This window comes from Hirsutella rhossiliensis, assembly GCF_020360975.1.
Source record: "Hirsutella rhossiliensis strain HR02 chromosome Unknown scaffold00015, whole genome shotgun sequence".
Classification (NCBI taxonomy): Eukaryota; Fungi; Ascomycota; class Sordariomycetes; order Hypocreales; family Ophiocordycipitaceae; genus Hirsutella; species Hirsutella rhossiliensis.
This window is the reverse complement of record NW_025408681.1, coordinates 273,270-299,021: the sequence shown is the minus strand read 5'-3', so window position 1 is coordinate 299,021 and position 25,752 is coordinate 273,270. Positions and strand designations below refer to the sequence as shown.

General features: G+C 56.8%; 4 protein-coding genes across 4 annotated transcripts; 1 reads left to right on the top strand and 3 right to left on the bottom strand.

Moving 5' to 3' along the window:
* Nucleotides 1-6,863: 6,863 nt before the first annotated feature.
* HRG_10161 (Peptidase S28) lies at nucleotides 6,864-9,368 on the bottom strand (the record flags this gene model as incomplete). The annotated part of the gene is made up of 4 exons (XM_044868632.1): nucleotides 6,864-7,752; nucleotides 8,341-8,890; nucleotides 8,936-9,131; nucleotides 9,228-9,368. 4 exons carry the CDS (start codon nucleotides 9,366-9,368, stop codon nucleotides 6,864-6,866), a joined length of 1,776 nt encoding a protein of 591 aa, XP_044715987.1.
* A 605-nt stretch (nucleotides 9,369-9,973) lies between these two features.
* Nucleotides 9,974-10,692, top strand: HRG_10160 (uncharacterized protein; the record flags this gene model as incomplete). Its single annotated transcript, XM_044868631.1, has 2 exons — nucleotides 9,974-9,980; nucleotides 10,157-10,692. The coding sequence occupies 2 exons, from the start codon at nucleotides 9,974-9,976 to the stop codon at nucleotides 10,690-10,692; spliced, it is 543 nt and encodes a 180-aa protein (XP_044715986.1).
* Nucleotides 10,693-14,546: 3,854 nt separating this feature from the next.
* On the bottom strand, nucleotides 14,547-17,861 carry HRG_10159 (ankyrin repeats (3 copies) domain-containing protein; the record flags this gene model as incomplete). Its single annotated transcript, XM_044868630.1, has 1 exon — nucleotides 14,547-17,861. The coding sequence occupies one exon, from the start codon at nucleotides 17,859-17,861 to the stop codon at nucleotides 14,547-14,549; it is 3,315 nt and encodes a 1,104-aa protein (XP_044715985.1).
* Nucleotides 17,862-19,397: 1,536 nt separating this feature from the next.
* Nucleotides 19,398-24,617, bottom strand: HRG_10158 (ATP-dependent DNA helicase PIF1; the record flags this gene model as incomplete). Its single annotated transcript, XM_044868629.1, has 15 exons — nucleotides 19,398-20,060; nucleotides 20,179-21,008; nucleotides 21,215-21,360; nucleotides 21,448-21,552; nucleotides 21,622-21,855; nucleotides 21,912-22,150; nucleotides 22,222-22,515; nucleotides 22,587-22,651; nucleotides 22,778-22,935; nucleotides 23,079-23,424; nucleotides 23,468-23,548; nucleotides 23,610-23,705; nucleotides 23,797-24,068; nucleotides 24,115-24,361; nucleotides 24,536-24,617. 15 exons carry the CDS (start codon nucleotides 24,615-24,617, stop codon nucleotides 19,398-19,400), a joined length of 3,858 nt encoding a protein of 1,285 aa, XP_044715984.1.
* Nucleotides 24,618-25,752: the final 1,135 nt, after the last annotated feature.

Genomic DNA, 25,752 nt, shown 5'->3' with positions numbered 1-25,752 from the left:
TTGCTTGCCAGCTGACACTTGCGATAGTGATATACGATTACACGGGCTTTCGCAAAACTTCCTATCACCAAAGTCGTCACGAGCGAAAGACACCTTAATGCAACGGTATTGACCCTATAGCGTTATCACGAGGGTGAAGAAATGTTGGCTGCTAGCTGTCAAGGGTGTCGGTCGCACCACAAGGTTAGCTGGTTAGCAAGCCAAAGGATTGATGAGCTTTGGGATAAGCTCGTGGGGGGTGGTGAGCTTGGGTAAGCTCGTGGGGGCGACTTATGTAAGGGATTTTCCGATGATCTGCCGGATCTGGTGATCTGCCGGATTGCGGCGACTTCGCACGCTCAACATCAATCGACAATAGCTCAACAACAACGGTGCCAATTGACGTATCCTTTGATTTCCTGAATCATCAGAAGCAGTGAAAGTCTGGCATATATTTAGAACTTTTATCTAGGGGCAATGCGCTGCGGTGCTGACATCAAACCAAGCAACGGCCAAAATAGGATGCCGACAGATTGTGTAAGTCATTTCAGCCAATACAGCAAAAACAGAACATTATTGGCTTTCATCGTAGGCTTTAATCATGTGGGATTCTCCCATTCTATCCATAGTGCAGAACTTGGCTCAGGATACTGCAAAAATGGGGTTGGAAGGGCGAGCTGGATAACTTCATTCTACGCACCCGTAATGAGCCAGATTGAACGTGATTCGACGGTACAAGCATCTTCTGAAAAGAACCTATCTATGCATCTGAATGTAAGGTTTATTTTTAGCTTGAAATTCAGTGCGCGAGGCTCCGCTTTCACACCTGACAAGGAAAGACGTGCACGAAAATTGAGAAATTCGACACCCTACCCTAAAACACGTATAACATGGATGAAATGGGCTTTCTATTCCTTATGAGCATTTGAACGAACAGGGTATTCCTCTTATTATAAGAAAACAAGGCAAAATTGCTCGGCGTATTAAAAATGGCAACCCATCCTCCCTTACGTTCAAGATGTGCGTCAGTCAGAGATGGCATCGCTGCCCCATTTCTCATCCACCAAGACAAGCCAGCACAAACTCTGGACTTTTGGTTCGTGAAACGTGAATCAAGTCGTCAATAAATATTTTTAACACGTCAAAAACGAGGTGGACGAATCACAATATTGGAAATGAGCAGCTCACCGGTACGTTCGACCGGTTTACCAGGGTGAAAGCTCGAAACGGTTGTGCTTATCGCCTTTTGGTTCCCGATGGCCACTTAACCATTTTAGTATCGAATTTATGGAGTGGTGTGACCGGCACCGAGTGATCGTTGTGGTGTTTCCCCCTCAATCCATTCATCGGCTGCAACCCTTGATGTATCGTTATTCAGCCTCTCTCAACAGCGTATACGCATGATCTTATCCAGTACACAGACAAATCAAAAGGTTCATTGGATTGCTGAAATCGAAGATCTAGACTGTGTTTTGGAACGCATTTCAGGAAGTAGTCGAGAAGTCCTCTGTTGATGCTGGCCGCAACAGCCGAAGGCTGAGCAGCACCCTCAGGAGCCCTCAATATGAGTTTTAAGTGCTTGATATGAGAGTTAAAGTATGCAGAGAACAAGTAGTCACAAGAACCAGCGCAGGCAGACCGGTAAGGCTTCAAAGATGATCTCTTCTGCTGTACAGATTCTAGTGCAGACGAGGTGTTTAGCTCTAAAATTGTGGCTCAAGCTCGCCAAAAATGACAGTGAAAGGACTCCAAAGAAAGAGGAGGCTCTGAAGAAGGAGGAAAGCTTCAGCGACAGCAGAAGGCAGCGGAGCAAAGCTCTCGCTCTAGAAGAGGAAGCAATGAGAGGCGGAAATTGGGAGAAAACGACGGATGACGGAGGCCGTGAAGCAAAATAAGGAGATAAATTGGCATTATTAACAAGAGCTGAAGATTTTGAAAGTGGAAAAGCCACAGAAAATGCAGAATGAGCGACGGGTGGCTTCTGAGGGTCGCGAGAGGAGTCAGGATGTTCACGCTGCAAAAATTGTCACTCTTCCGTTCACACCAGAGCGGGCCATAGCATTGCAGGTACCAAACACACTATATAATAACGCAAATAATAAGGCAATGATAACTTCAAACGACATATCCTGTCCTCAAAGGCCCTCTTTAGCTGTTGATAGTGATCGGGAGGCAATGGGTGCATTTCGGGGACTTGCGCGATCGGAGAGTAACAGAAGACGACCTCGATGGCTGGATGACTTCAAAAAGATTGAGTGGCATCTTTGAGCATTATTAACTGCTCTTATAAGATTTTAGAACAATTCAAATAGTATTCGTGAAGTTATTCTCAGTTCTTTGCTGGAATGCAATGAGCCCAAAATCCGGCGAATCGCCAGATCCGGCAGATCACCGGAAAATCCCTTAAGTCACGATGGTTGTTTTTGGTGGTTTTTTTTTGGTGCGAGCCCGAGTCAACGGCTCACGTGTGGTGCCCAAGCAGACTTGAGCTATGGTGTGAGGCTTACACAATGGCTCACTGGTGCTAATCAAAGCAAAGGGTAGGAATTGCTACCAATCTGATGCATTTTGCATATGGATGAGATGAAGTGGGATCGTTCTTTCTCCAACTAAGCTATGACTGCCTCATCCTTATGTAGGAGGCAGCCAGGTCGGACTATCTAGGCGATCCGGCCGGTTTACAAGGCAGCCACATACCGATGCCTGTTCACACGGCTGCCTGTTTCACACGGCTGCCTGTTTCACACGGCTGCCTGTTCACACGGCTGCCTGTTCACATGGCTGTGCGTGCGGCAGCCGGTGTCCTTGATGCTTGGTGCCGTGCCCAACGCTCCAGTGTGCGTAGGGACACGCAAAAACGCATCAATAATATCAAAGAGAGAGTATACTGCAAAGAAACTAATAGAAGAATATGTTAAATCTCGTATGATTCTAATTCATGCAATCAGAGAAACAGGTGATATCTTTCAAGATGTCAGTGAACTTGAGTCTCTCATTGAGACTAAAGTCTCAGAGAGAGAGGCTGTCAGCTTTCAAGTAGAACTTCCATCTCTATTACCAATGTATCCTGTATCTCCATGGGAATTAAAGTTAAGTTCTACAGACAAGTTTGATGCATATATAATAGCAAATTCTATAGATCAAACATTCTCTCTAAAGATGTCTATCGAGTGTCTCAAACTATGTCACTCAACTAGGTCAGTATGAATATTCTAGCGAATTTTAAAAAACTTATATTATGGTGACCTACTTAATTTCACACAACCAGCCTCTATTTGCATGAAGGCTCATCAGCACTCTAGTAAATTCTGCAGATTTATTAGACATCTTGAATATATATAGTACTAGATCATTGTATGTGTTAGTACTAGCAAAACATGGTATACATTTAAATTTATCTGTAAACATAGCAGGCATATCTATACAACCAATCACTTCACATGGAGGATCAGAAAGCTTTATGAGCTTTGGAATACATCTATATATAGCTCTTTCAGTACATCTACAGATATCACATGATTCATATGTAAAGTCGGTCGTTGCAAATTCCCCGCCGCCCCCCACCGCCTTCCGCTTTAGGCAAGCCCCTTCCCCTTTTGGCCCGTCGCTGCATACGGGATTGCTATAAGAACACCTACACTCCCTCCCCCCTTCCGCTCAACTCACCCTTTCCTCCTCTCTCTTTCTCTCACCGTTATCCCTGTCGGCCGGCCATCTCTGATGCACAGCCCCCTCCTTTGCCCAACTCTGCTCCGCTCACACGACCCCCTCGACTCCTACTCTGCATGTTTCAGCTGAGTCTTGATGCCCTTGGGTTCTGCATGTCCGCTTCATCAGCCATATCTTTTGTCCCTTTGGTCCTTCACCTTAGCTTAGGAGGAGGGAAGGGCTCCTCCTGTTGCTTCAACGCCCTGAATAGAATGGGCCTTCACTCGCCGATGTGGACGGGGTTTCCCCTGACTCTCAACCTCCATGCTCTGGCAACAGCTTGACGCGATCACGGTACCCGCCAGATCCTTGGATCCTGCCAGTGACTTGGTTGCCGCTATGATCGCGATGACCCACGGGCTTCCGCTGCAACATTGTCCGCTGTTCTGGGATCGGATGACGTGGCAAAGTCTGCCTTGCCTTTTGCTAGGTATACTGCATACGAACACATGCAGAGATCAGGCCAGCTGACCTTCCCTCGTATCCGTTAGCTCCGTCAAAAGTCCTCGGTGCTCCGAGACGACCACCGATGGAACACTGGCCTGCTCCGGCGTTGGCTGGTGAAGCCTCCTTGATTGGCATCATAGCAACGGACCGTCCTCTGACAAGAATTCCACCGACATGGGCCCCGCAATCTGCGACCACAATCGCGACGCACGCCAGCTCTCCATGTTGTGATTCGTGGCTCGACGTCATCTCCGTCTTTGTCCACCCTGGGTCTGTTCCTGTGCCCGCATGAAGATGGGATGATCCTTCCTCAATCTTGCAGGCTATGTCGAATCGTACGAGTTTCGGGTACACGGCTTTCCGCACCGCGGCTCGTGCCAGGGCTCCCGACGACGGACTATACCCAAAGGTGACGTTTATGAGTTAGGTGGTCCGGTGGTCTTACCTGGACGACCTGCTTGTCCGGCACGCACTGAGATTGGGTGCTTGCTCCCCTACTCTGCTGCAGTTTTGCGATGCAACTCATCTCGGGGGGGACAGGAGAAGCGATGTTGGTGGAGGAAGAGGGGGCTGGTGACCAGTGAGAGGCGAGACACGAGAGTGTGGAGAGCGGAAAAGGGACGGGGGGCCTGTTGGCCTCGCCAGCTTGTCCCCTACCGCCCACGACTCAAGGTGGGTGGAAAGGCTGCGCCTTGGAGAGGAGGCCCTGATATGTCACGGTGATGGCTTTGGCAAAACTGGCCCCCGTCTTCCTCTTCTCGTTACTCATACAGCTAAGGGTATGGAGGGCTCGGATTGTCTATAAAACGGTCATGGATTCCCCGGATTCCCCGGCTTCCTCACCATCTAACACTTTTCTTCCATATCTTTGTTTCCTACGTGACTGAGAAGATGGACCGAATGACTCGGAAGAAGACATACCGCTGGCCCTCTCCGAGCCGAGGTCACTCATTCCACCATTCTGCAGTCACTGGGAACTTCCAGTCCTCGACTCCGTCTCCCTCACCAGCCAGTTCAAGGAGCGGCAACTCTGGCTCCAGCAGCGACTCAGGAAGCACAAGTGAACCCAGTCAGACCATCTCGGAGCCTGACTATGAAACCCCCAACGTTAAGTTTGGCGCTCCCCTAGTCAAGTCGACGGGCCCAGAGACAGAAATGCAGGGGACAACCTCATGCATCGCGCGATCCCTAGCACCTACTACGGGCCCAGCAATGGACGCCAACCGTCTTCAATCTCTTTTCTCCGAGTACGAAAGGGTCATCAGTGAGCAAACTGGGCCACGTCAGCGTAGCGTTTTAGCAAATCAAGGTATTATGAGCTCTTGCCTACAACCTGCACATGCACTTCTTACAGTATTTTGCAGAGAACGGAATGATCGAGCCTGAATGCCCATCACCCCTGCAGCAGGCGCCTCCCGAAGCGATCACGGTCTGTGAAAAGTCCGAGGTAACCAAGCCGCGTCGAAGCGGGCGTAAGAGGAAGTCTGCGCCACGTGCTGCTACTGCTTCTTCGTATCGTGTTCAAAGAAGCGCATTGCGACTTGCACCAGTCGGGAATACGAGTTCTTACGCTTGGTGGAAGTACGAAAGGCATGGAATGGGTCCATCGAATATAAGGTCATTTGGAAGCCAACCTGGGCGTCTATTGACGATCTCCGGGGCAAACGGGCATTGGAAGAGGCCGAAGAGCTCATCGTGGATGAGTTCGGTCAGGTAGCGTGGGAAAAGGAGATGGAAAGATCTGGCCATTTCGACATGGATACCGAGTCTGAGTAGAATAGCGAGGTTTTGCCAAGACAAGCCTATTCCCCTTGCTCCTTTCCCTTGACGGGATACGCTCAGCAGGTCCAAGGTCGTCTGGAGCAATGAGCATAGCCCTGCCTTCGTTGACACTACTGCTGCTGCTGCTGCTGCTGCTGCTGCTGAGCCTCTGCAGCTCGGTCGTGTTATTGGTCGTAACTGCATCTGGCGCCAAACGCGTTGCAATCCTGGCGCTCCGCTTTGTCCTATCCGCTGTATCTTCAAGCTGTCTCGTCGCTTCCTGAATCTTGCTGCTACGTCTCGTGACGCGACTCGATTTTTTCGTGGGAGTTGGAACGGGCGGCATGCCCTGCCCCACCATAATCACGGCCTTGGCCGGCTCTTCCATGATGGAGCTCCCCAATCCTCCGGTGCTGTTCGTTCGAGGAGGATGTCGGTCGAGCTCGGAACGCACCGTTTGCAGTGTCGACTGTCGTTCGTCTTCCGCAAGCGGTCCGCAGGCGGTGTGCGCGGCCAGAGTTTACCAGTAGCGGGCTATGAGCGATCCCGGCCCCGCGTCTAAATAAGCGTAGGCGCTAGTACCTTGTAAGACAGGCAGCAAGAGCACCCAGCCGAGCAGAGCCTCGGGTGCCAGTAACCGCCCAGTGCAGTGGCTGGTAGCCTGGGGCTACTGGTTACCCATGGTCAGAGGTTGGCGGCAATTTACAGGTGCCAGTCACCTTTAGACTCTTGTTCCTGGTCGCTAGATGCTGCTGGTAACCGCCCAGCCCCAGTGCCAGCAACCATTCATGCGTTGTTGCTGGTATCCCCTAGTGGCCAGTAACCGCGCGGTCACAGTTATCGCTCGGCTGTAGTGAAGGTTGTTCAGGAACATGTGGACAGAAGCCGGGCCAACAAACACCGGAGTCGCGGCCCGATTGCTTACAATCATGATCACCAGTAGCTAGGGCGGTTGCGGTAGCTCCCGATCAGACTCCTGCCCCATTCATTGTATGCGCTAGTCCGCTTGAGGGGAAATTTTGGGTAGTTGCAGTGGTTTGCTTGGCTGGAACTTCACGTCCCGCCAGTTCAGAGCAGTAAGGCTTCAAGCAGCAGGAACGGAAAAGATACGAAAGGCTATTCCACCACTTGCAAATGATCTCGTAGCAAGCCACGTTTCCTGCTACGAGCTCCAAACCGTCTCTCTGCCGCTTCCTCTTATCCCGGGATAAATGGAAAAGCTGCTTGTGTTTGGGAGCTGGGAGAAGGTTGGCGCGGTCGAAGTCGACGAGCATGACGCGGCGGCGCTCGTCGTTCCAGAGCAGATTGGGTTCGCGCTCGTCACCGTGGTCGACACCCTCGGCCCAGACGGCCTGCGAAGAACGCCTCACCTCAGCCGCTAAGTCCGGCACCCCCACCTCCACGGCCACTTCGCCGCCCCACGACATTAGCATCATGTGAACGACCCTTGCCCCGCCAGGGAGGACGTAACCCCTAGCCAGTCGGACGATGTCAAAGTGGACCGGCACCACCTCGCCCTGGAGCTTGTCGAGATGCGCGTAGATACGGCTCTCGTGCTCCAGGCGGTATAGATGATCCGACAGCGTTCCCTTGCCCACGAATGTGTAGCCATACGGCGCCAGCTCTAACTTGAAGAGCACCCCTGTCGCCCCAACCTTGCCTTGGCCGTCCAGCGCCTTGCAGTTTCGATAAGGATTCCGGCGCAGCCGCTCGCCCACTAGGCGGGTGAACTCGCCGGCGTCGATGGGGTGTCGGATACCGCCTTCGGCGGTGCGATGCGAGGGCACATTGGGGCAATTGGCGTCGAGATCCCAGCCTCTCTTGAGGCTCAACAAGCAGGCCTGTGTGCAGTATTGCCTGGTGGGTCCCGGATCGGATGTTTCGGTCTCCTGGTGGTCACAGCTGCCGCTCGATGGACATTGCCTACGCTCATTCGTGTTGGTTCTTGTCCAAGTCCGGGATGGATCACTCTTCGGACCATCGTCGTCGTCGTCCTCGTTTCTGCGACGAACTGCCCCGCCCATGCACGATGACCTCGATCGCAGTGGGTACACTCGGTTTGTTGGGCCTTCAACGGACTGGAACTCCGAGCCTTCCGTCCCTTGCGATGACGAGGGCGACGATGAATCCGTACCTTCTGCTCCGAGAAGACGCAGGTCCTCATACGGCTCCCCCCATTTTTTCAGCTCTTTTTTTGCCTTCTGCAAAGCCGCGTCGAGTGAATTTCCCCTGAGCGCCTCGGATCGGAGACTCAACAGGCAAAAGCTGGCCAGTTGAGCTACTGCGGTATGAGGCACCTGTCTAGCCCGATCCCCAGCCGACACTTCGACCACCTCTTCGTTTGGCATGCATAGATGATAATACAACGTCTGTGGTTTATCTCGGTCCATATGAAGGAAGACCAAGGACTTACCGGCGGCGACATAGCCGTATGCAACCCCATACCAAACCATATAGTCGAAGACTTGTGTTAGCGCCATGGCAATCCGGGTTTCCTCCCTCTCTTGCTCCTGCAGCTTGGCATTGCTCTTGTATTTATTGCTGTTGTACCTTGCGATGACCTCCGAAAACAGTTTCTCTTTCGCAAGTGTGGCCTTGAGGTACGCCGCCGCAAACTTGTGAGCTGCCTTAAAGTCATAGACAAAAGCCATGCTCTCGTCACCGTCCAGGTGCGTACGTATGCCCCCTCCATCAGGTTTCACTGGTGGCGGCTGAAATTCTCTTGTGGATGCGATTCGCATGGTGGTCCCGGCCGGCCGTCGTCGCTCCTGCCTTTCCTCGTTTGGGTCATCATCTCCAATCCGACTATCGCTCGGTTGCGTGAAGTCGCGGACGTTGTGACTGAATCGTAACATCGTAATCCGGTGCTCCCCATGTGAGCCCTCCTGATCCCAGACGGGCGCCAGGATTTCCCGCACGGGAACTTCAACTGCGATCTTCTCGAAGTACTCGACGGCGTTCTCATTACCAGCCGGATCGTAAGAGACAGTAGCTCCTAGGTTTCTGGTCGTACTCTCTTGATGAAATAGCCGACTCTCACCGCAGACCCTCCTGATCTCGTCAAAATGTTGGTGTCGCTGGTAGCTGGCGAAGGTGTTCCAAGGACGTAGCCACTTAGGATAGTATTTGTTGTCGACTCGCGTAGCGAGTCCGTCGAACTTGGACTTGTCGGCGAACCCGAGTTTCGTATAGAGGTGGAAATGGCAGTTGTATAAATATTCCTCCAGCGTGGTCTTCTGGCTCTTGCGCCGCTCTTCCTCTTCTCGCGCCTTTGCTTCCTCTTCTCGCGCCTTTGCTTCCTCTTCTCGCGCCTTTGCTTCCTCTTCTCGCACCTTTGCTTCCTCTTCTCGCACCTTTGCTTCCTCTTCTCGCGTCTTTGCTTCCTCTTCTCGCGCCTTTGCTTCCTCTTTCTCCCGCCGTGCTTTCTTCAGCAAACGCTGAAGCTTTTCAATCTCCCGGGGAAGTTCGGACATTGGATGGAATAGGACGTGGAAATGTCGATTGGTGGCCTATGACGAAGTCGATTTCGAGGCTCACGCGAGGAGGGAATGAAGGCGCATTTACGGGATCAACCGTTTCAAGAGAAATCATCGCGGCCCGAATATTAATCCGTCTTGCCCCGCTTCTCTCAACCAATGAAAAAATAAGGGGGTGGTTATCCGTACAACACATTTTGGTAAATGTACAACAAAAGGCGGGGCAGACGTGGCGTCACCTGTTTCTATTGGTTGGCTCTCTACGCCATAGTCCGCCACAGTCAATTGTATAGAAGGTACTGAGTACGCGCACATCGCCCGCCTACTCGCGCAATTAGACATGGCAGCAGGCAGGCTGTAGCCTTGTGAGGCTGCAAGCCTCCTGCTTTGTATGGCATCTACTTGTGTGCCCTTCCTCTTCTTGTATAGCCTTGCAACACTCTGCAGGCTTCATGCAGGCTTCACAACGTTTCCTGTTGTGGCCTTGCAACGTCTACCTATGGCCTTGTGTAAGTGCTATGCCTGCGTGCCTACGACCGCTGACCATGTATTAGGTACACCCAAGCCACGTTTACTCCACTTTCTGTTGTACATTTACCAAAATGTGTTGTACGGATAACTACCCCCAAAAATAAAGGGCCTGACTAACGCGCCTACCACTCTGACTACAACTCTCCCCTGTAAAAATTCTTCTCTTCTGCGGGCTGTTAGCAGCCTGTTAGTGGATAATTATTTTCAGGTCACCCGACCATGCTTCTGCCTCTCTAGCCCTAACGGGGCTCTAGCAAGCACCAAAGGCAGACTTTGGAGAGTTCGTCTCCTCTTGGGAAGCTGGTCTCGAATAACGGCATGCCTCACGCTGCCTCGCCTTCTGCCGCCTTTACTGGCTGGCCTCGACTTCTGCCGCATCGCGGCCCCGACCTTTTCTGCCGCCTCGCGGCCCGACTTCTTCTCGCCCTTCCTGGCACGCCTCGCGCTGCCTCGCACCCTCTGCCGCCTTTACCGGCTGGCCTCGCCTTCTGCCGCCTTGCGGCCTGACTCCTTCTGCCGTCTCGCGGCCCCGACCTTTGCTGCCTTGCGGCTGCCGCCCAGCGGCCACGACTTCCTCTGGACTGGTGGGCCGCGGGGCCCCGAGAGCTACAAGAGCCTAGAGCTCAAGGCCTCACCAGGTGCCCCGGGCTGCACACAATCGACAACACCTCCACCACCTGCTTGCTACGAGGTAGGCACGGGGACTTCGCCGACTGTCATGACCACGAAGTGGCCCCGGATCGAACGCTCCTGCGAGAAGACAATCGCCATCGGGGCGAACCCCGACTAACATTGCTACACTCTCTGCTTCTTTTTTTTTTTCTTTCGCCCCCTCCTCCTCGAGGGGCTTGCGGCCGGCCCATGACTTCGTGGGCTTTCTCAGTCACCCGGCCTCGGCCAAAGACTGACTACTATTACGGCTTCACTGCCGTGCCTGGAACCCGCTGACGGGGGAAGGGCCCCGGATTTCCGACCGGCCTCAGAGCCTCAGAATTGCTAGATGGAGTGGTTAGGTGCTACACACGGTCCTTAGTCCAGGTACTCGGGATATTCTATGTATCTAGTCTTCTCTAGCCTAGCACGTCTTTTGCCCTTATAGGGATGTCCCAGACGGTAATCAATACTACTACTACTACTACTACCAGCCAGCTTGGCTGGTACTCGTCCCACAGACCCACGTAAAGTGGGTCCTCACCACCTGTCTGTGTCAACCACCTGGCTGTGTCACTTTACGGCTTCAACGCCAACTTAATTTAATAATAAAACGGCAAAAAAAGTTAAAAGTTGATGCATACGATAATTGAATACTGGCCGCAATAGTCTACCTATTTTGACTTTTGTAGCTTATAAAGCTGACCGTTGGGCTTCTTTTTCGGCTTTCTTAGCCGCCCGGGCTGCCCGTCGCTCCTCGAGCTCAATCGCCCTTTTCTCCCTCTTTTGCTTCGCCAGTACCAACTTTTCTGCTTTTGCAATGCGAATATCTTCCTTTGACTTCGCAATAGCCCTCCCTTCGTCTACAGTCAGTACTCCACCGCTTTGAAGGTGGCGGTTCTTGTATTTCTTCCGGCCTTGGCGTTGCTGCTCGGCAAGCTTGGTATTGTACAGATCGACCATCGTTTGCTTTAACTCGTGGCCTTGGGAGATTGCACCTTTAACGTAGCGTTGAAGGTTATGTACGAAGACCTCCTTCTCAATATCATCAATTGGGTCAAACTCAAGGAGACGTTGGCCAACTGATTCAAACTTCCGTACGGTATGGGGTACCAAAGGGGATGAATACGGCTCTGCAGGTAGCTCTGTCGGCGGCGTCTGGTCCCGTACCCTCTCTTTGAGTCTCTCGAGGATTGGCTTTGGATTGAATGGGTGGATTCCTGTTTTTGAATGCCGAGAGGATTGTAGACTCCTTGAAGGCTTTGACGCGGATTGATTGGATCATAGCGAGGAACTCCAGCTTGGTGATTTTACTCGCACCACTGCGAATAGCAAAATCGACTGCCCGACTGTGGTAATGTTTATACGGCTGAAATATCACGACGTCAAGCGGTTGAAGGAGATGCGTAAGATGCGGAGGCAATGCAAAGAGCACAATATTATGGGCTTCAGCGTACTCGATAAGGTCAAGGGTATGGTGGGAGCCGTGGCCGTCAAGGAGCAATAGCCTCCAAGCACCTTTGCTCTTTGCATGCTTATCGAAATGTTGAATCCACGCTAGATTGAGCTGATCGTTCGTAAATCCCGTTTCCGTAACACCAATAAGGGTATCGCCATCTAGCTCCTTGATGCCGTACCACTGTTCGAGGTGGACCTTGCCGGATAGGATCAAAAACGCAGGGATGTATCGACCATCGGCAGAAATCGCTTCAACGGCTGTTGCCGACTCCCTGTTTTCCTCAATACCAAAGTATTGCGATCGCCTTGATTTCGTGACGACAACTTGGTCCCTGCCAATACCAATACGGAAGCCCGTCTCGTCCATATTCCAGATATCAGCCGGGTTAATCCCGTACGAGGCAATCGTCTCGTGGAGCTTCTTGAAGTACTCGGTAACGTGCGGGACTGATTGGGCAAGCTTGCGTTGGTTATCGAGTACCTTTTGCTTCATAATATGATATCCCTTGCGTTTAATAAAACGGGATATCCAGTTTTTGCCAACAAAGCATTGGGAGTCGAAGGGTTCGTTGCGGGTACCATCAGGGCCGACCGTGGAGCTTAGAACCCGATTTGCTGCATCGCGTAATAAGTCCTTCCGCACCGCAAGTCCTATACGATCAAGACGATCGATATACAGATCGATTGAGTCCTCTTGAGCTGGCGATAGCCTCGTATGCGTTGCTTTATGGCCGCTGCGAGGTTGGATGCCGTGAAATCGCAAGCGGAGTCGTTCGCGTGGAACCCCAAATTCCTTAGCCGCAGCGCGAAGGGACATACTGGGATTTGCCTCAATGGCTTTAATAGCCTCGGCTACGCGCCTTTCAAGCGTAAGCTCTTTATTCTTCATAATGTGCCGTTGTTGAGGTCAAGATAGAGGCTTGAAGCGGTGAAGTGACACAGCCAGGTGGTTGACACAGACAGGTGGTGAGGACCCACTTTACGTGGGTCTGTGGGACGAGTAGTAGTAGTAGTATTGATTACCGTCTGGGACATCCCTATAAGGGCAAAAGACGTGCTAGGCTAGAGAAGACTAGATACATAGAATATCCCGAGTACCTGGACTAAGGACCGTGTGTAGCACCTAACCACTCCATCTAGCAATTCTGAGGCTCTGAGGCCGGTCGGAAATTCGGGGCCCTTCCCCCGTCAGCGGGTTCCAGGCACGGCAGTGAAGCCGTAATAGTAGTCAGTCTTTGGCCGAGGCCGGGTGACTGAGAAAGCCCACGAAGTCATGGGCCGGCCGCAAGCCCCCTCGAGGAGGGCCTACGGGGCAGAAAGAAAAAGAAAAGAAAAAGGGAGCAGAGAGTGTAGCAATGTTAGTCGGGGGTTCGCCCCGATGGCGATTGTCTTCTCCCGCAGGAGCGTTCGATCCGGGGCCACTTCGTGGTCATGACAGTCGGCGAAGTCCCCGTGCCTACTCCTCGTAGCAAGCAGGTGGTGGAGGTGTTGTCGATTGGTGTGCAGCTCCGGGGGGCACCCGGGTGAGGCCTTGAGCTCTAGGCTCTTGTAGCTCCTCGGGGCCCCCGCGGCCCACCAGTCCAGAGGAAGTCGTGGCCGCTGGGCGGCAGCAGGGCCGCAAGGCAGCAAAGGTCGGGGCCGCGAGACGGCAGAAGGAGTCAGGGCCGCAAGGCGGCAGAAGGCGAGCCAGCCGGTAAAGGCGGCAGAGGGTGCGAGGCAGCGCGAGGCGTGCCAGGAAGGGCGAGAAGAAGTCGGGCCGCGAGGCGGCAGAAAGGTCGGGGCCGCGAGGCGGCAGAAGTCGAGGCCAGCCAGCAAAGGCGGCAGAAGGCGATGCCGCAAGGCGGCAGAAGGCGAGGCAGCGCAAGGCATGCTGTTATTTGAGACCAGCTTCCAAGAGGAGACGAACTCTCCAAAGTCTGCCTTTTGGTGCTTGCTAGAGCCCCGTTAGGGCTAGAGAGGCAGAAGCATGGTCGGGTGACCTGAAAATAATTATCCACTAACAGGCTGCTAACAGCCCGCAGAAGAGAAGAATTTTTACAGGGGAGAGTTGCCAAGCTGGCTGGTGAAGGTGAACCGGAATCCAGAAAAGTGGGGCGTGGCACGAGTAAATTGCCTGAGGCCATCTCTGACCCGTGTGGAGCAAAATGTCTGACAGGCTGCGTGTCTGGGTCCAGCCAGTGAGACACACGCCAAAGGATACTGTCGATGGACTGTTATTGTGGAAAAGCTCTGATGATGCTGATGCTAGCTACTGGCCCCATCCCTAGTGGAGGGGCGCGCAGACTATAGACCTGTGCGAGGCTGCAATCCCTGCAAATAAGGGCTAGGGCTGCACCCAGCGTTTGTGCAGTGAACTGGCCCTGCACACCTGGGGTGGATCCTGCCCGTGATTCTGCCCGGTTTGCAACAGTTAGCCACACTATGCGCTGACCATGGTACCAAAGTGGGTCTATGGTCGGATGAGATGAAGGGGGGGGGGGGAAGGTCGCTCTATTCGTATAGACGTACTTCGTATTCGTATTCGTACTTGGTTACCTAAAATTTTACATTCTTGCCCATTGTATAGCTTCCCATGACTCCTACTGCTACCTGCCCCATTCCCGCAGCGTAGCCGGCCGTTTGTCCAAGACGCTTCGCAAAGGGCCTGGGCACTCCCAGCACGCTTCGCGCGTCCTCCTTGTTGGCACCGGCCTCGATCAGCAGGCGCGAAACTTGCTTGTGGTCGTTGGCCGAAGCCAGGAACAGCGGCGTCTTCCACGTTTTCGTCTTAGCCTCCTTGTCGGCGCCGGCCCCGACGAGCAGCCGGGCGACGGGATAGTGGCCGCTCGCGGCGGCCCGGCCCAGCGGCGTCAAGTTGGAGTGGTCCCTGGTCTCCTTGTTGGCGCCGGCCTCGACGAGCAGCCGGGCGACGGCCGCCTGGCCCCATTCCGAGATGCCCGACCGGGTCTTGACGGTCGTCAGGTGAAGCGGCGTCGCTTGCAGCAGGTCCTTGGCGTCCTGGTTGGCGCCCGTCTCGAGGAGCAGCCGGGCGATGGCCGCCTGGCCCGTCTTCGCAGCCAGCTGAAGCGGCGTCCTCCCCCCCTTGTTCCTGGCCTCGAGGACGCCGTGTCTCGGAACCGATGCCTTTTTAAACGTCTTCAGCCGCCGCCCGGCCCCCTGCCAGAACCCCTTCCGGCCACCGTCGTCCTCCTCGACGGCCGTCTCCTCGCCCATCAGCAGCAGCTGGGCCACTGCCCTGAGCCCGTTCTTTGCCGCGCAATGGAGCGGCGTCCAGCCCTTGCTGTTGTCGCCGGACTTGAGGGGGACGCCCATCAGCGGGACCAAGCCCTGTTGCTGGCCCTCTATCGCCAGGCAGTGCAGCGTCGTCCACCGGTCGACGTCCCTCTCGTCGAAGCCCTCGTCGGCGTCTTCTCCCGGTAGCAGCTTGACAACGGCCTCGTGCCTGCCGGCGGCAGCAAGGCGTCGCGGCGTCCAGCCCTTGCTGTCCCGGGCGTCGACGACGGCACCGTGGCTGACCAGCAGCTCGACAGCCGTCGGCCGTCCGCTCATGGCCGCCATGTGCAGCGGCGTCCAGCCGACCATGTCATCTGTGGCCCCGGCGTCGGCTCCTTCGGCCAGCAGGAGCTTGACCACCTCGTGGTGCCCGCTGTATGCGGCGTGGTGAAGTGCCGTCCAGCCGGCGATCCTGTCCTTGGTGTCGATTCGGGCCGCCGCTTCGAGCAGAAGCCGGGCCACGGCTGCGTGTCCGTGCATGGCCGCGTAATGCAGCGACGTCAGAGTCTTCAAGTCTTCCTCATAGACCTCGCGCTTGTTCCGGAGCAGGAGCCTGACAACGGCCGCATGGCCCTTCTCGGCTGCTATATGTAGCGGAATCTTCTTCCCCTTGTCCTTCTTGTTTGTTTTGCTTCCGCTCCTAAGCAAGAGCTCGACAACGGCGACTGAACCTCCCCAGGCGCCGCGGTGCAGCGCAGTCTGGCGCTGGTGGCATCGAGACTCTAGCATCGACTCCCGCTCTGCCTCGCTGTCTGCCTTGTTGAGCAGAGATAGAGCCATGTCGGCGAGGCCTCGCTCGGCCGCAAGATGGAGTGGCTCCTGTCCGATGCCGTCCCGCGACCTCGGGTTGCCGGGCGCCAAGAGGACGTCGTCATCCCCTCTCCAGATGGCATCATGCAATGCCGTTCTCTGCGAAACGGCATCGACATCATCAACTTTTGCCAAGGCTATGCCCGGAGTGCCGTTTCTTGGCTCTTCCCGACCCGTCGATGCCCTTTCCTTGCTGGCTGAGTCCTCAGCATCCATTCTTGCCTGCAGATTCTCGACAAGCGCCCAAGCGTTCCAAGTAGCCATGGCCAGCTCATCGTCCACATCGCCCAACACTACGGCTTCCATCTCGATGCAGTCTTCGAGGTTCCCGCTTTGAGCAGTTTCTTGGCGAAACCATACTTGCCCGACATATTGACAGCAGAGCGTCATGGGCATCCCTTTGTGTTCCATGGCCTTGACCAGCAGCGCTTTCCCCACCGGTCCAGTTCCAGGCTCGGCCAAGAGGACACATCTCGCTGGGCATCGTAGGGCAGCTACAAGCCGCTCTTGGGTTAGATGATGGACGCCATTCCACAAGAAACTCTGCTGGAGAGCATCGTGCATGCGGATCACGCGCCACATTCCTATGGCATTGCCCTTTTCGTCAATTGTTAATGAGGCCTCGGATGGGCTCCTTGGCATCTTATATAGGTCTACCGGACACCAGCTGAATCCTCTCGACATGGTCGCAGCATTGTGGAAGAGGCATCCGGGCGAAATCTTGCCCATCTTCCTTAGAATGCCTTGATAGATGTGCTGCTGCCAGATGCCATGCTGCAGGGACAGAGACTTCATGTCGAGATCTACCAACAGGCCGGAGATGATGGCCTTGTCCTTGGGCCAAGACGTGTGGCGCGGGCCAAGGACGGCCAACAGATCGTCGAGTGTCTCGATTGGTCGTCGAAGGCGCCTGATGATATCGGATGCTCTCTTGTGGGCATCCGAGCAGCCATCGTCATTGGCGAGAATCTGGTCGTCGAGGTCCTTTATCAGCGGTCCCGAGGGCCCCCTGAAGATCACCTTGACCTTGGGCGACTTTGCCAACTCGAGTGCGGTCCAACCTCGACTGAACCAAGGCGACATGAGAAGGGCGAAGCACGCGTTTTCGGCGTTCCATTCCCAATTCCGGAGGAAGCAGTCATGGACCAGCGTGAATCGGGCGTCCTGGTAATTTCTCTGGATCTTCCGGATCGCCTTGCTTCGAGCCGCCTTTTCTCTCGGGATGCAAAGAGTATCCCACCAGATCCCGTCGCACTGAAACTGCGATGCGATTCCGCTAAAAAAGCCAAAGAGGCATTCGTTGACCTCTCCCTCGGTCCAGTCGCCAGTTCCCGTTCCGTCCGACCAGACGTGGGAGATGGCCATGTACGGCTGAGGCGGCTGGACCAACGAGGCTCCGTCTAAGCGCCAGACGGTCGAGTTTCCCGTCATTGCGGCTTGGTGAAGCGCGTCCCTCGAAAATGGACCCTGCAGCGGCTCGCAGAGGCTGTCTCTACACTCGTGGCGCTGCGCAACCGAGGTGAAGTCGCGCTGCGAATACTCGCACAGATCGTATGTACACAGCTCGTGATTCTCATACTCGTCATTATGGCCTTGGGCCGGAATGTGCGCTGGCATCAGCCTAGACAAGTTGCGCCCGGCAACGGCCCATACGCGGTTGGGGCAAAGGTTAAGACCTTTCGTAGCCTTAGTCAAGGCCGTCATGAAGTCGATTTCTTCCATGTCGTCGGATACCATTGTCGGCGCCTGCGTGTCCGCCGGTTGCATTGCAGGAGAAGCCGTCCTCGATGCCGCGAATTCGCTAATCCTATGAAATCTAGCCGCAGCCGCACTGCCTCTTTTGCGGAGTGAGGCCGCCAATGCCTTGAGGAACGAATGTGCCTTGAGGAACGAAAGGACTTCTTAGCGCGCGGGGGAAAAACGCCCAAACTCTTCCTCCCCCCAAAACGATTGGTCCACAAAATTTCTCCTCTTCCGGTGCCTTGAGGAACGAGGAACGAGTGACGAAAGGTGCCTTGAGGAACGTTAGTGACGAAAAGGTTCTTCTGGTTCCTCCCCGGGGAGAAAGAAAAAAAAACGCCGCCATGCCTTGAGGAACGAAAGGACTTGCCTTGCCTTGCCTTGAGGAACGAAAGGACTTCTTAGCGCGCGGGGAAAAAAGGCCCCAAACTGCTTCACCCCCACATCCTCCGCCTCTGATTGGCTGATTTGCCTTGAGGAACGAAAGGACTTCTTAGCGCGCGGGGAAAAAAGGCCCCAGACTGTGCCTTGAGGAACGAAAGGACTTCTTAGCGCGCGGGGAAAAAAGGCCCCAAACTGCTTCACCCCCACATCCTCCGCCTCTGATTGGCTGATTTGCCTTGAGGAACGTTAGTGCCTTGAGGAACGAAAGGATTTCTATGCCTTGAGGAACGAAAGGATTTCTATGCCGCGCTTTGCCTTGAGGAACGAAAGGATTTCTATGCCGCGCTTTTTTGCCCCCCGAATCCGCGCCTCTGATTCGCTAGCTTTCTCGGCTTCCCGTTGGCTAGAAAAATTGCCTCTTTCGTCTTGAACGATTGCTTTTCGGTTGGCCTACAAGTTTGCCCCTGTTTTTCCCCCCTCTTTTGTGTCCTTTTTCATCCCGCTTTCCTGTTGGCCATATATGAAAGTCGTCGCCTCTCCCCCCCCCTTTTTTTTCTCGTCTTAGTCACTCTTTTTTATTTACGTCAGCTGTTCCCACTGTTCCCGCTCCCGCTCAAATTGCGCTTTCCGATTAGCCAGACAATTGCACCGTTTCCCGCGTCTAACGTCCGATGTCATTTCATTCATATTTGTGCCTGTCGAAGGGTTCACTATTCCTACGCGTATTCGAAGTCGTCGCCGAGCCAGCGCAGCGCCTCCGGACGGTTCTGTCACTCAGTTCCTCGAGCCTCGCTTGTGCGGCCGTCATCTCCCGGGGGACCCGGTTTCCCACGAAGTCTCTCTCTCGCACCTCCGATATGAGCATGATGCCGTCTAGCGTCGGACACCGCGATAGCTGCACGTATAGGCTGTAAGGGTCGCACTGCGAGGGGACGGCACGTCCACCGACGTTTGTCGTCCTCGTCCCTCGCAGCTCGAGCGCGACACGCTCGAGCGTCCCGCCCTGCACCTTATAATCGGTGCACGCGAAGGCCGCGGCGCACGGCAGGCCCTTGCGGGTGACCTCCTTCTGCTGCCACGGTCGCTTCCGGTGACACTGGATCCTGACGCTCATAGGCGTCAGCAGGATCGTGCCGGGCGGCATCCCGACGAAGTGGAAGTCCTTAGTCGTCTCCGACCCTAGTATGATCGCCGCCGGCGGCCGAAGTGGATCGCCATATCGGCCGAGATGCGATGCGCCGGGTGCACCTTGTCGACGATGACCTCGGCCGCCGTGTAGCTGGCGCCGTTCACCAGCTTCAGCCCCTGGTGGGTGTTGTGGTTCACGACGACCGGCATCCCGGCCACAAACATAAAGACGCCCGGCACTGGGGTCGCGCTGTCGTCGCCCTGGTTTAGCATCATGATGGCCTCTTCCTCGGTCGGCAGCCCCTCCTTCCACTTATGCTCGGAGATGAAGATGCGTATCGTCAAACGTCGTTGCATCTGGAATGCTAAGCTCGCCTCCATGTTGAGATTCCACCGGTTCCTATTTAGCGGCGTGACCACGGTGATGCCTGTCTCCCACGGGATTCGCCTGCCTTCCCGGTAGCATCTTGAGTTAAGGAGGTCTAGGTCGGTGTGATCCTGCACGCCCAGTCGGATCCGCTTTAGCAGCCTCTGCAGCTCCGGGTCGCCGGCGGCGCGCATCTGCTCGTCCAGCATGACGACAGTGGTGAACCGCTTCCACAGCGCGTGCGCCTTGTCGTGCTGGTGGCGCTGCTCGGCCCTGAACGAGTAGTCCTCGTCCCACGAGACGGCCGAGCTCGGCAGTAGGATCGACCTTTCCTGGACCGGGCGGAACTGGTGGAAGTCCCCGCAGAAGAGGACGATGGGGATCCGCCGAAGTCCCGCTGCGACCCCGCAGCTGGCAGAGCCGCTCGTTGACGGCGTGCAGCGTGCGCGCGCCGAGCATGCTTACCTCGTCGATGACGAGCACCTCCTTGTCCTGCCAGTCCATGCGGGACTCGCCGTCGACGAACCGCTCCGCCTGCCTCGGCAGCCGTACGCCGTCGACCTCCTCGCCGTGTTCGCGCCCGGCCCTTGGTCCTGGTGAAGCCGCAGGCGGGTGGATGGTGATACCGTTGACCCGGGCCGCCGCGGTCCCCGACGTCGCCGTGATCAGCAGCCGGCTCGAGATGCCCTTAGCGGCAAAGAGGCCGACGAGTGCTTCGATGACGCGCGACTTGCCGGTACCGCCCTCGCCGCCGACGAACTGACAGAGCTGGCCGACATCGCCTCCGTCTCCTCGCCGCATCAAGTCAAGGTGGCGGCATATTATGGACAAGGCGATGGCCTGTTTCCTGTTTAGCGTCAAGCGTCTCGTCAAGCCTTTTCCGGCCTCGAGGAACGAGGTCGACGGGCCGAGGCGGACTTCCATGCCGGCCTCGGCGTTACCTGCCGTCTCCTCGGCTTCCGCCGCCGTTATCTGCACGCCTTCCTCGCCGAAGCCGGTCACACTCCGCTCCGCCGCGCCACGATCGGTGCCGTGGGCCGTGGCCATGCTTTGTATACCCTGTATCATCTTCACCCTCTCCCTCGAGGCGCTCGTCTGCTGCGACTTGATGGCCTTGACCTGGTCCTGCGGCGGCACCGCGGCCCCGGAAAAGACCCGCCCCGGCAAGTCGATGCGCCTCCCGCCCCGTTCCCTGACGATGGAGGCCTCGAGCTCGGCGGTCGAGGCCAGCGCTGACTGCTGGAAGCGGCACAGCTGCTGTATCATGCCGAGAGCTCGCGCGATCCCGCCGTGATCTGGTTCGCCCCGGCCGCGCTTCGGACGACGTCGATTAGTCGCGTTGCCTTTCCGACGTTGTCGGCCTGGTACGCCGAGGCCGCGTCGTCGTCCCCAGGTGTCGCCCCCTCCTCCCCTCCCCGCCTCGCCGAGAGCGCCGGCGCAATCCCCGGCGCCGCCCGAGGCCGCCCACTGCTTGGCGTCTCGCCTCGCGTCCTCGGCGGACCGCCGGAGCAGTTGAACGTTGTCGACGAGGCACGAGATTCTCGGCGGCAGCTCTCGCGCCCGCCTCCATATCTCATTGATGTCCCTTCTTCTTCGCCGAGAAAGGCTTCCCACGGCACAAATAGCGCAAGATGCTGGACGGCAGCCCTGCGACGGCACAATAAGTGTAAGTCAGCCAGCCCCCGCGGCGTCGCAACCTCTCTTCACTCGGCCACTTTGCCCGCCCGCACTTACCTGCGATGAGCCGATTCCTCGTCGTCCTGCTCGAAACCCTTGCTTAGGTAGCCGTCGAGGCAGACGACGGCGTACTTTCCGGCCGCCTTAGCACCTGGACCCAGTCTTTACCGGCCACCCAGCCGCTCTCGAACGGCACCTCTCCCAGCCGCCGGAGCAGCCGGCCTTGCCGACGCGTTGGAGCCTGACGAGCGAAACATAGTCGTATAGGCACAAGCCTCGTAGGACATGTCCGCGATGATGATAGCCTCGGCGAAACTGATCCTCTCGCCTGCTTGTTCGACGACGACCGACTCGTCCGCGACGGACACGTCTTCGACCGCCGCGGTGCCGCTCTGCTGCCGAAGGTGTCGCCAGAGCCTCGAGACGTGCCAGTATAGCACCGACACGTTCAGGTACGCCCAGGCGCTGCTTCCGAGAACTCGCTCGGGTGTCCCAGCAGATGGGCGACGACCTCGACTTGCGACAGCGCCCGCTCCGTGAACACCCGATTCGCCACTCTCATGAGAAACTGCCGCGTCTTGTTTTTCCTTCCATCGCCGTCGCCGACGACGCCGCTACTTACGTCATCCCCGGCACCCGGCTGACTACCGGCCGACACGACGGGCAGCAGTTCGGCGGCGGCGGCGACGCGCTTCCACGTCGGGTCCTCCACCTTAGTCGCGTAATTGGTCACGTAGTAGACGAGCGCCATGGTCTTCCGCTGCGTCGCTATAAAGGAAATGTCGTGGTTGTGACGGGCCCGACGGCGATGGCCTTGTTCCACCGGTTCACCATGGGATGTGTTCTGCGGATCCGCAGCACGCCGTCCGCTGACAGGGTCGTCTCCTCGACCCGCTCCCACGGTGCCTTAAAGCGACAGAGGTCGGCGCCCTTCCGCCCCTTGCTGCCGAGGGAGTACTTGACGCATGTCGGGCTGTGGGTATGGATCTGGGTCGCGCCGGCGCAGAAGTTGGCTTCCTCCTCGAACGAGGCCGAGAACTGATCGGCCCTGTTCAGCAGGGACGAGATATCGGACGTCACCGAACGCTCTGCCTCGACGGCGCAGAACCCTTCCTGGTCCAGGTCCTAGTTTCCCGCGTCAGCCCGCGTCCTCTTCTCCCACGACTATTTCGTACGACGCCCCCGCCGTTCCTTACCTCGCTGAAGACACTATCGACGTAGCGGACGATTCGCTCGCGGTATGCCGCTTGTTCCCCGCCGTCTGAGTCGGCAAGCATCGAGCTGAGGTGGGCGTTTCCCTCGAGCCAGAGCAGCCCGTGCACGTGGAGGAGCCTCGCTCGTTCGTTTCACGGCGCCATAATACTGGCTGACGCGGCCGAAGACCGACTCCCGGCATTGACGTAATGCTCGAAGAACAGCGTCATCTCGCGGTGGAAGAAGACGGCCGAGCTCATCGGGTCGGACACGGACAGCCGCACACGTTTGAACGCCTTATCGAGGCTTCGTAGGAACTCCTCGGCCGCTTCGGGTCGCGCGCGCGGTACGCTGCTAGTCGGAGCTTTACCGGATTCGTGATGTCGTTTGGGTTGATCGTGAACCAGATGGCGGGCACGCCGTAACGGACGATGAGCGCCAGGATCCTATGCCGCATCCCGAGACGGACCTCCCTCGACATGGGCTGACGATACCCATACAGCGAAAGGCTCCTGAGCAGCTCCTTCACCGCATCATCGGTCGTCTTGCCTGTGCTCTCTAGCTCGGCCCTGGCCGCCGCCAATCCGTCCGCGGTTAGCGACCGTACGATGCGCTCCACCTTGCGGAAGTTCTTCCTCGTCACGCTTAGCATGCTGACGCGGCGGTTCCTCGACCGCACGCCTATATTAAAGACGAGGAAGGCGAAGATGTGGTGCGTCGCGAACCGGCCACCGTGGCGTCGTAACACCGTGTCGGCCCAGGTCCGAAGGCTCATGTTCCGAGACGACACGAGCTCTCGCGTCGCGGCCTCCCGCTCGCGTATGTCGGCGGTGCCTCTGCCTAGTTGTACGGCTGCTTCTTCGACCGGTCGCGGCCCTCCGACGCCAAATGGCAACAGCGTGGAAAGGTCTTCGCGAAAAGGAGGCTTCGAACGAGTCGGCGAAGTCATCGCCGCGGCGAACGCCTATATACGGTTCGGAACCATCGGCGTGCCCTGGCTGCCCCTTGCCGAGGTTTCCACCCACGTCCTCGGACCCGCGCCGCCGTCGTCGCCCGCCCTTCGCGGACGGCATCACATGCGAAGCGCAATTTATCCACGTCGGCGACGTCGGGCGGCCCGTCTAACGCAAACATTCCCGACGAGGTTACCTCGTTGATCGTCTCCGCATCGTGATTAGCCTCGTCGCCGCTCTGACCACGCGCCTCGTCTACCTCGATTGACTCTGGCTCGTCGTCCTCGAGAATCGTCGCGCTTCCTCCCTTGGTTGAGCAGAGACAGGACTTCTTCGATCTCTACCGCGCCCTCGTCGTCCATGGCCCGCTCCGTGGGCGGCACGATATGCGCCGTCCGCGTCTTCTCCCATGCCGACGGCTCGTTCCGCTCCAGGCGCCCGTACACCGACGGCGGCACCCCGTGGGCCGACTCTCCCCAGCTCTCCATCTCAGCCGCGTCGATCTCGATCTCGGCATAGTGGGTTGTTTCTCTTCAGCCAAACAAGAGCCCTCTCGACAACGCGCCGCCTCACAGACAAGAGACTCGATAGGTCGCTCGGTGTCGGCTTTACCGCCCCCTGCCACGAGATGTGGATCTCGTCCATCACCTGCAGGAGAGGGTGCGGCAGCACTTTCGTCACCAATTCTTGTACATTGTTCGGAAACACCGTGATGTGGCCCTTGACGTGCTTGGGGTACCTCAGCGTCTGCTTCTGGCCGCCCGGGACGCTATACCTCGTGACGAACCCGTAACACGAGTTTAGCGCAATCAGCTTCTCCTCCACTGGCGTGAGCCCCTTGAGCTCATCAGGGAGCATATGCTCACAACCGAGGCGACAATGAAGTTGGGCCGCCGGCGACAGCACCCCACGCGCCAGCCCTCGATGACACTCCGCGCAGACCACGATAGACTCGCCCTCACGGAAGCAACTCCGACACGCGAACGGCGAGCCCTCACCCTTAGGGACGGGGCTCGACAGCCACCGATCCCACGGCATCTCCTTAAGCTCCGTCCTCGAACGCTTGCGGTAGCACAGCATACATGCCCGTATCGGCAAGGTGGCCGCATCGTGGAACGCCCGATAAAAACTTCGCACCGTCGATACCTTCCTCTCATGCGGCACTGGTGTGCACCAAGTTTGCTCCTTGGACAGCCTCCTTGGCGGCAAATTCGTCTTCCAGGTAACGTAGGACGCTGGCTAGATCTTCCGCCTGTAGCTCACTTCTCCTCTGCCTCCGACGGCCGCCTCGAATACGTTTCCTTGGCAGCTCGTCTCGGTCGGGCTCGCCGATCCTCTTTCTCTGCTCCACGGACTCCGAAGATCTCGCTACCGCCTCGACTCGCCTCGGCCGATCCTCTCCCACCGCTGCCCCGCGTGGTGGTCGTGGTAGCAACCGTCCGGGTGATTGTGTATCTCCGGCTCCATCTCCCGGCTCTTTAGGCTCGACTGGCTGAACGAGGGGCTCCCTGACGGCCGTGGACGAAATCCCGACCGCCCCTGCCGGCCGATCCTGCCCTGCCAGGCGTGACGGCCGTGGTAATAACCGCCCGGATGACTGCAGATCTCCTGCTCTGTCTCCTATCGCTTTCGCTTGAATTGGCCGGGCGACGGTGGGTTGCGGCGAGTGCTGGCTTACATTCTCTAGCCGAAATCTTGTTAAACATCGCGCTTGCCCTCCCTTTGAAGAAGCACCATGGACGCGCGTCCTATTATCCGCGGCCGACTGCCTCGCCGGCTTCCTAGAGGCGTCGCTCTTTCGACTGCTTCTACCCGCTCTCTTCGTGAACCCTCCTCGGACGCCGGCGCCTGCTTCGCCTGGATAGGCCGGAACCTAGGTGCCGGGTCCGCTTGACTTTCGTCGCCCAACACCCGCTTCGGTCCTTCGTCCGTACGCCTCTCACGCACATTTATCGGTGTCGAGCGTCGCGCTCGCCTCCCTTCAAGGCGGCGCCATTCACGTGCATCGCCTTTCCCGCAGCCCACCACCTGGCCGACTTCCCTGGGCAACGCTCTTTCAATGCATCCCTTGTTCTCTTCGTGAGATCTCCTCGGCCGCCAGCGCCTGCTTCGCCTCGATAGGCCGGACACTGTCGACCGTTGCCGGCCGACCTTTCCTTCCCGGGCTGCTAGAGTATCCCTCGCTCCCCTTCTGCCTCGTCCGCGCCCTATCGTT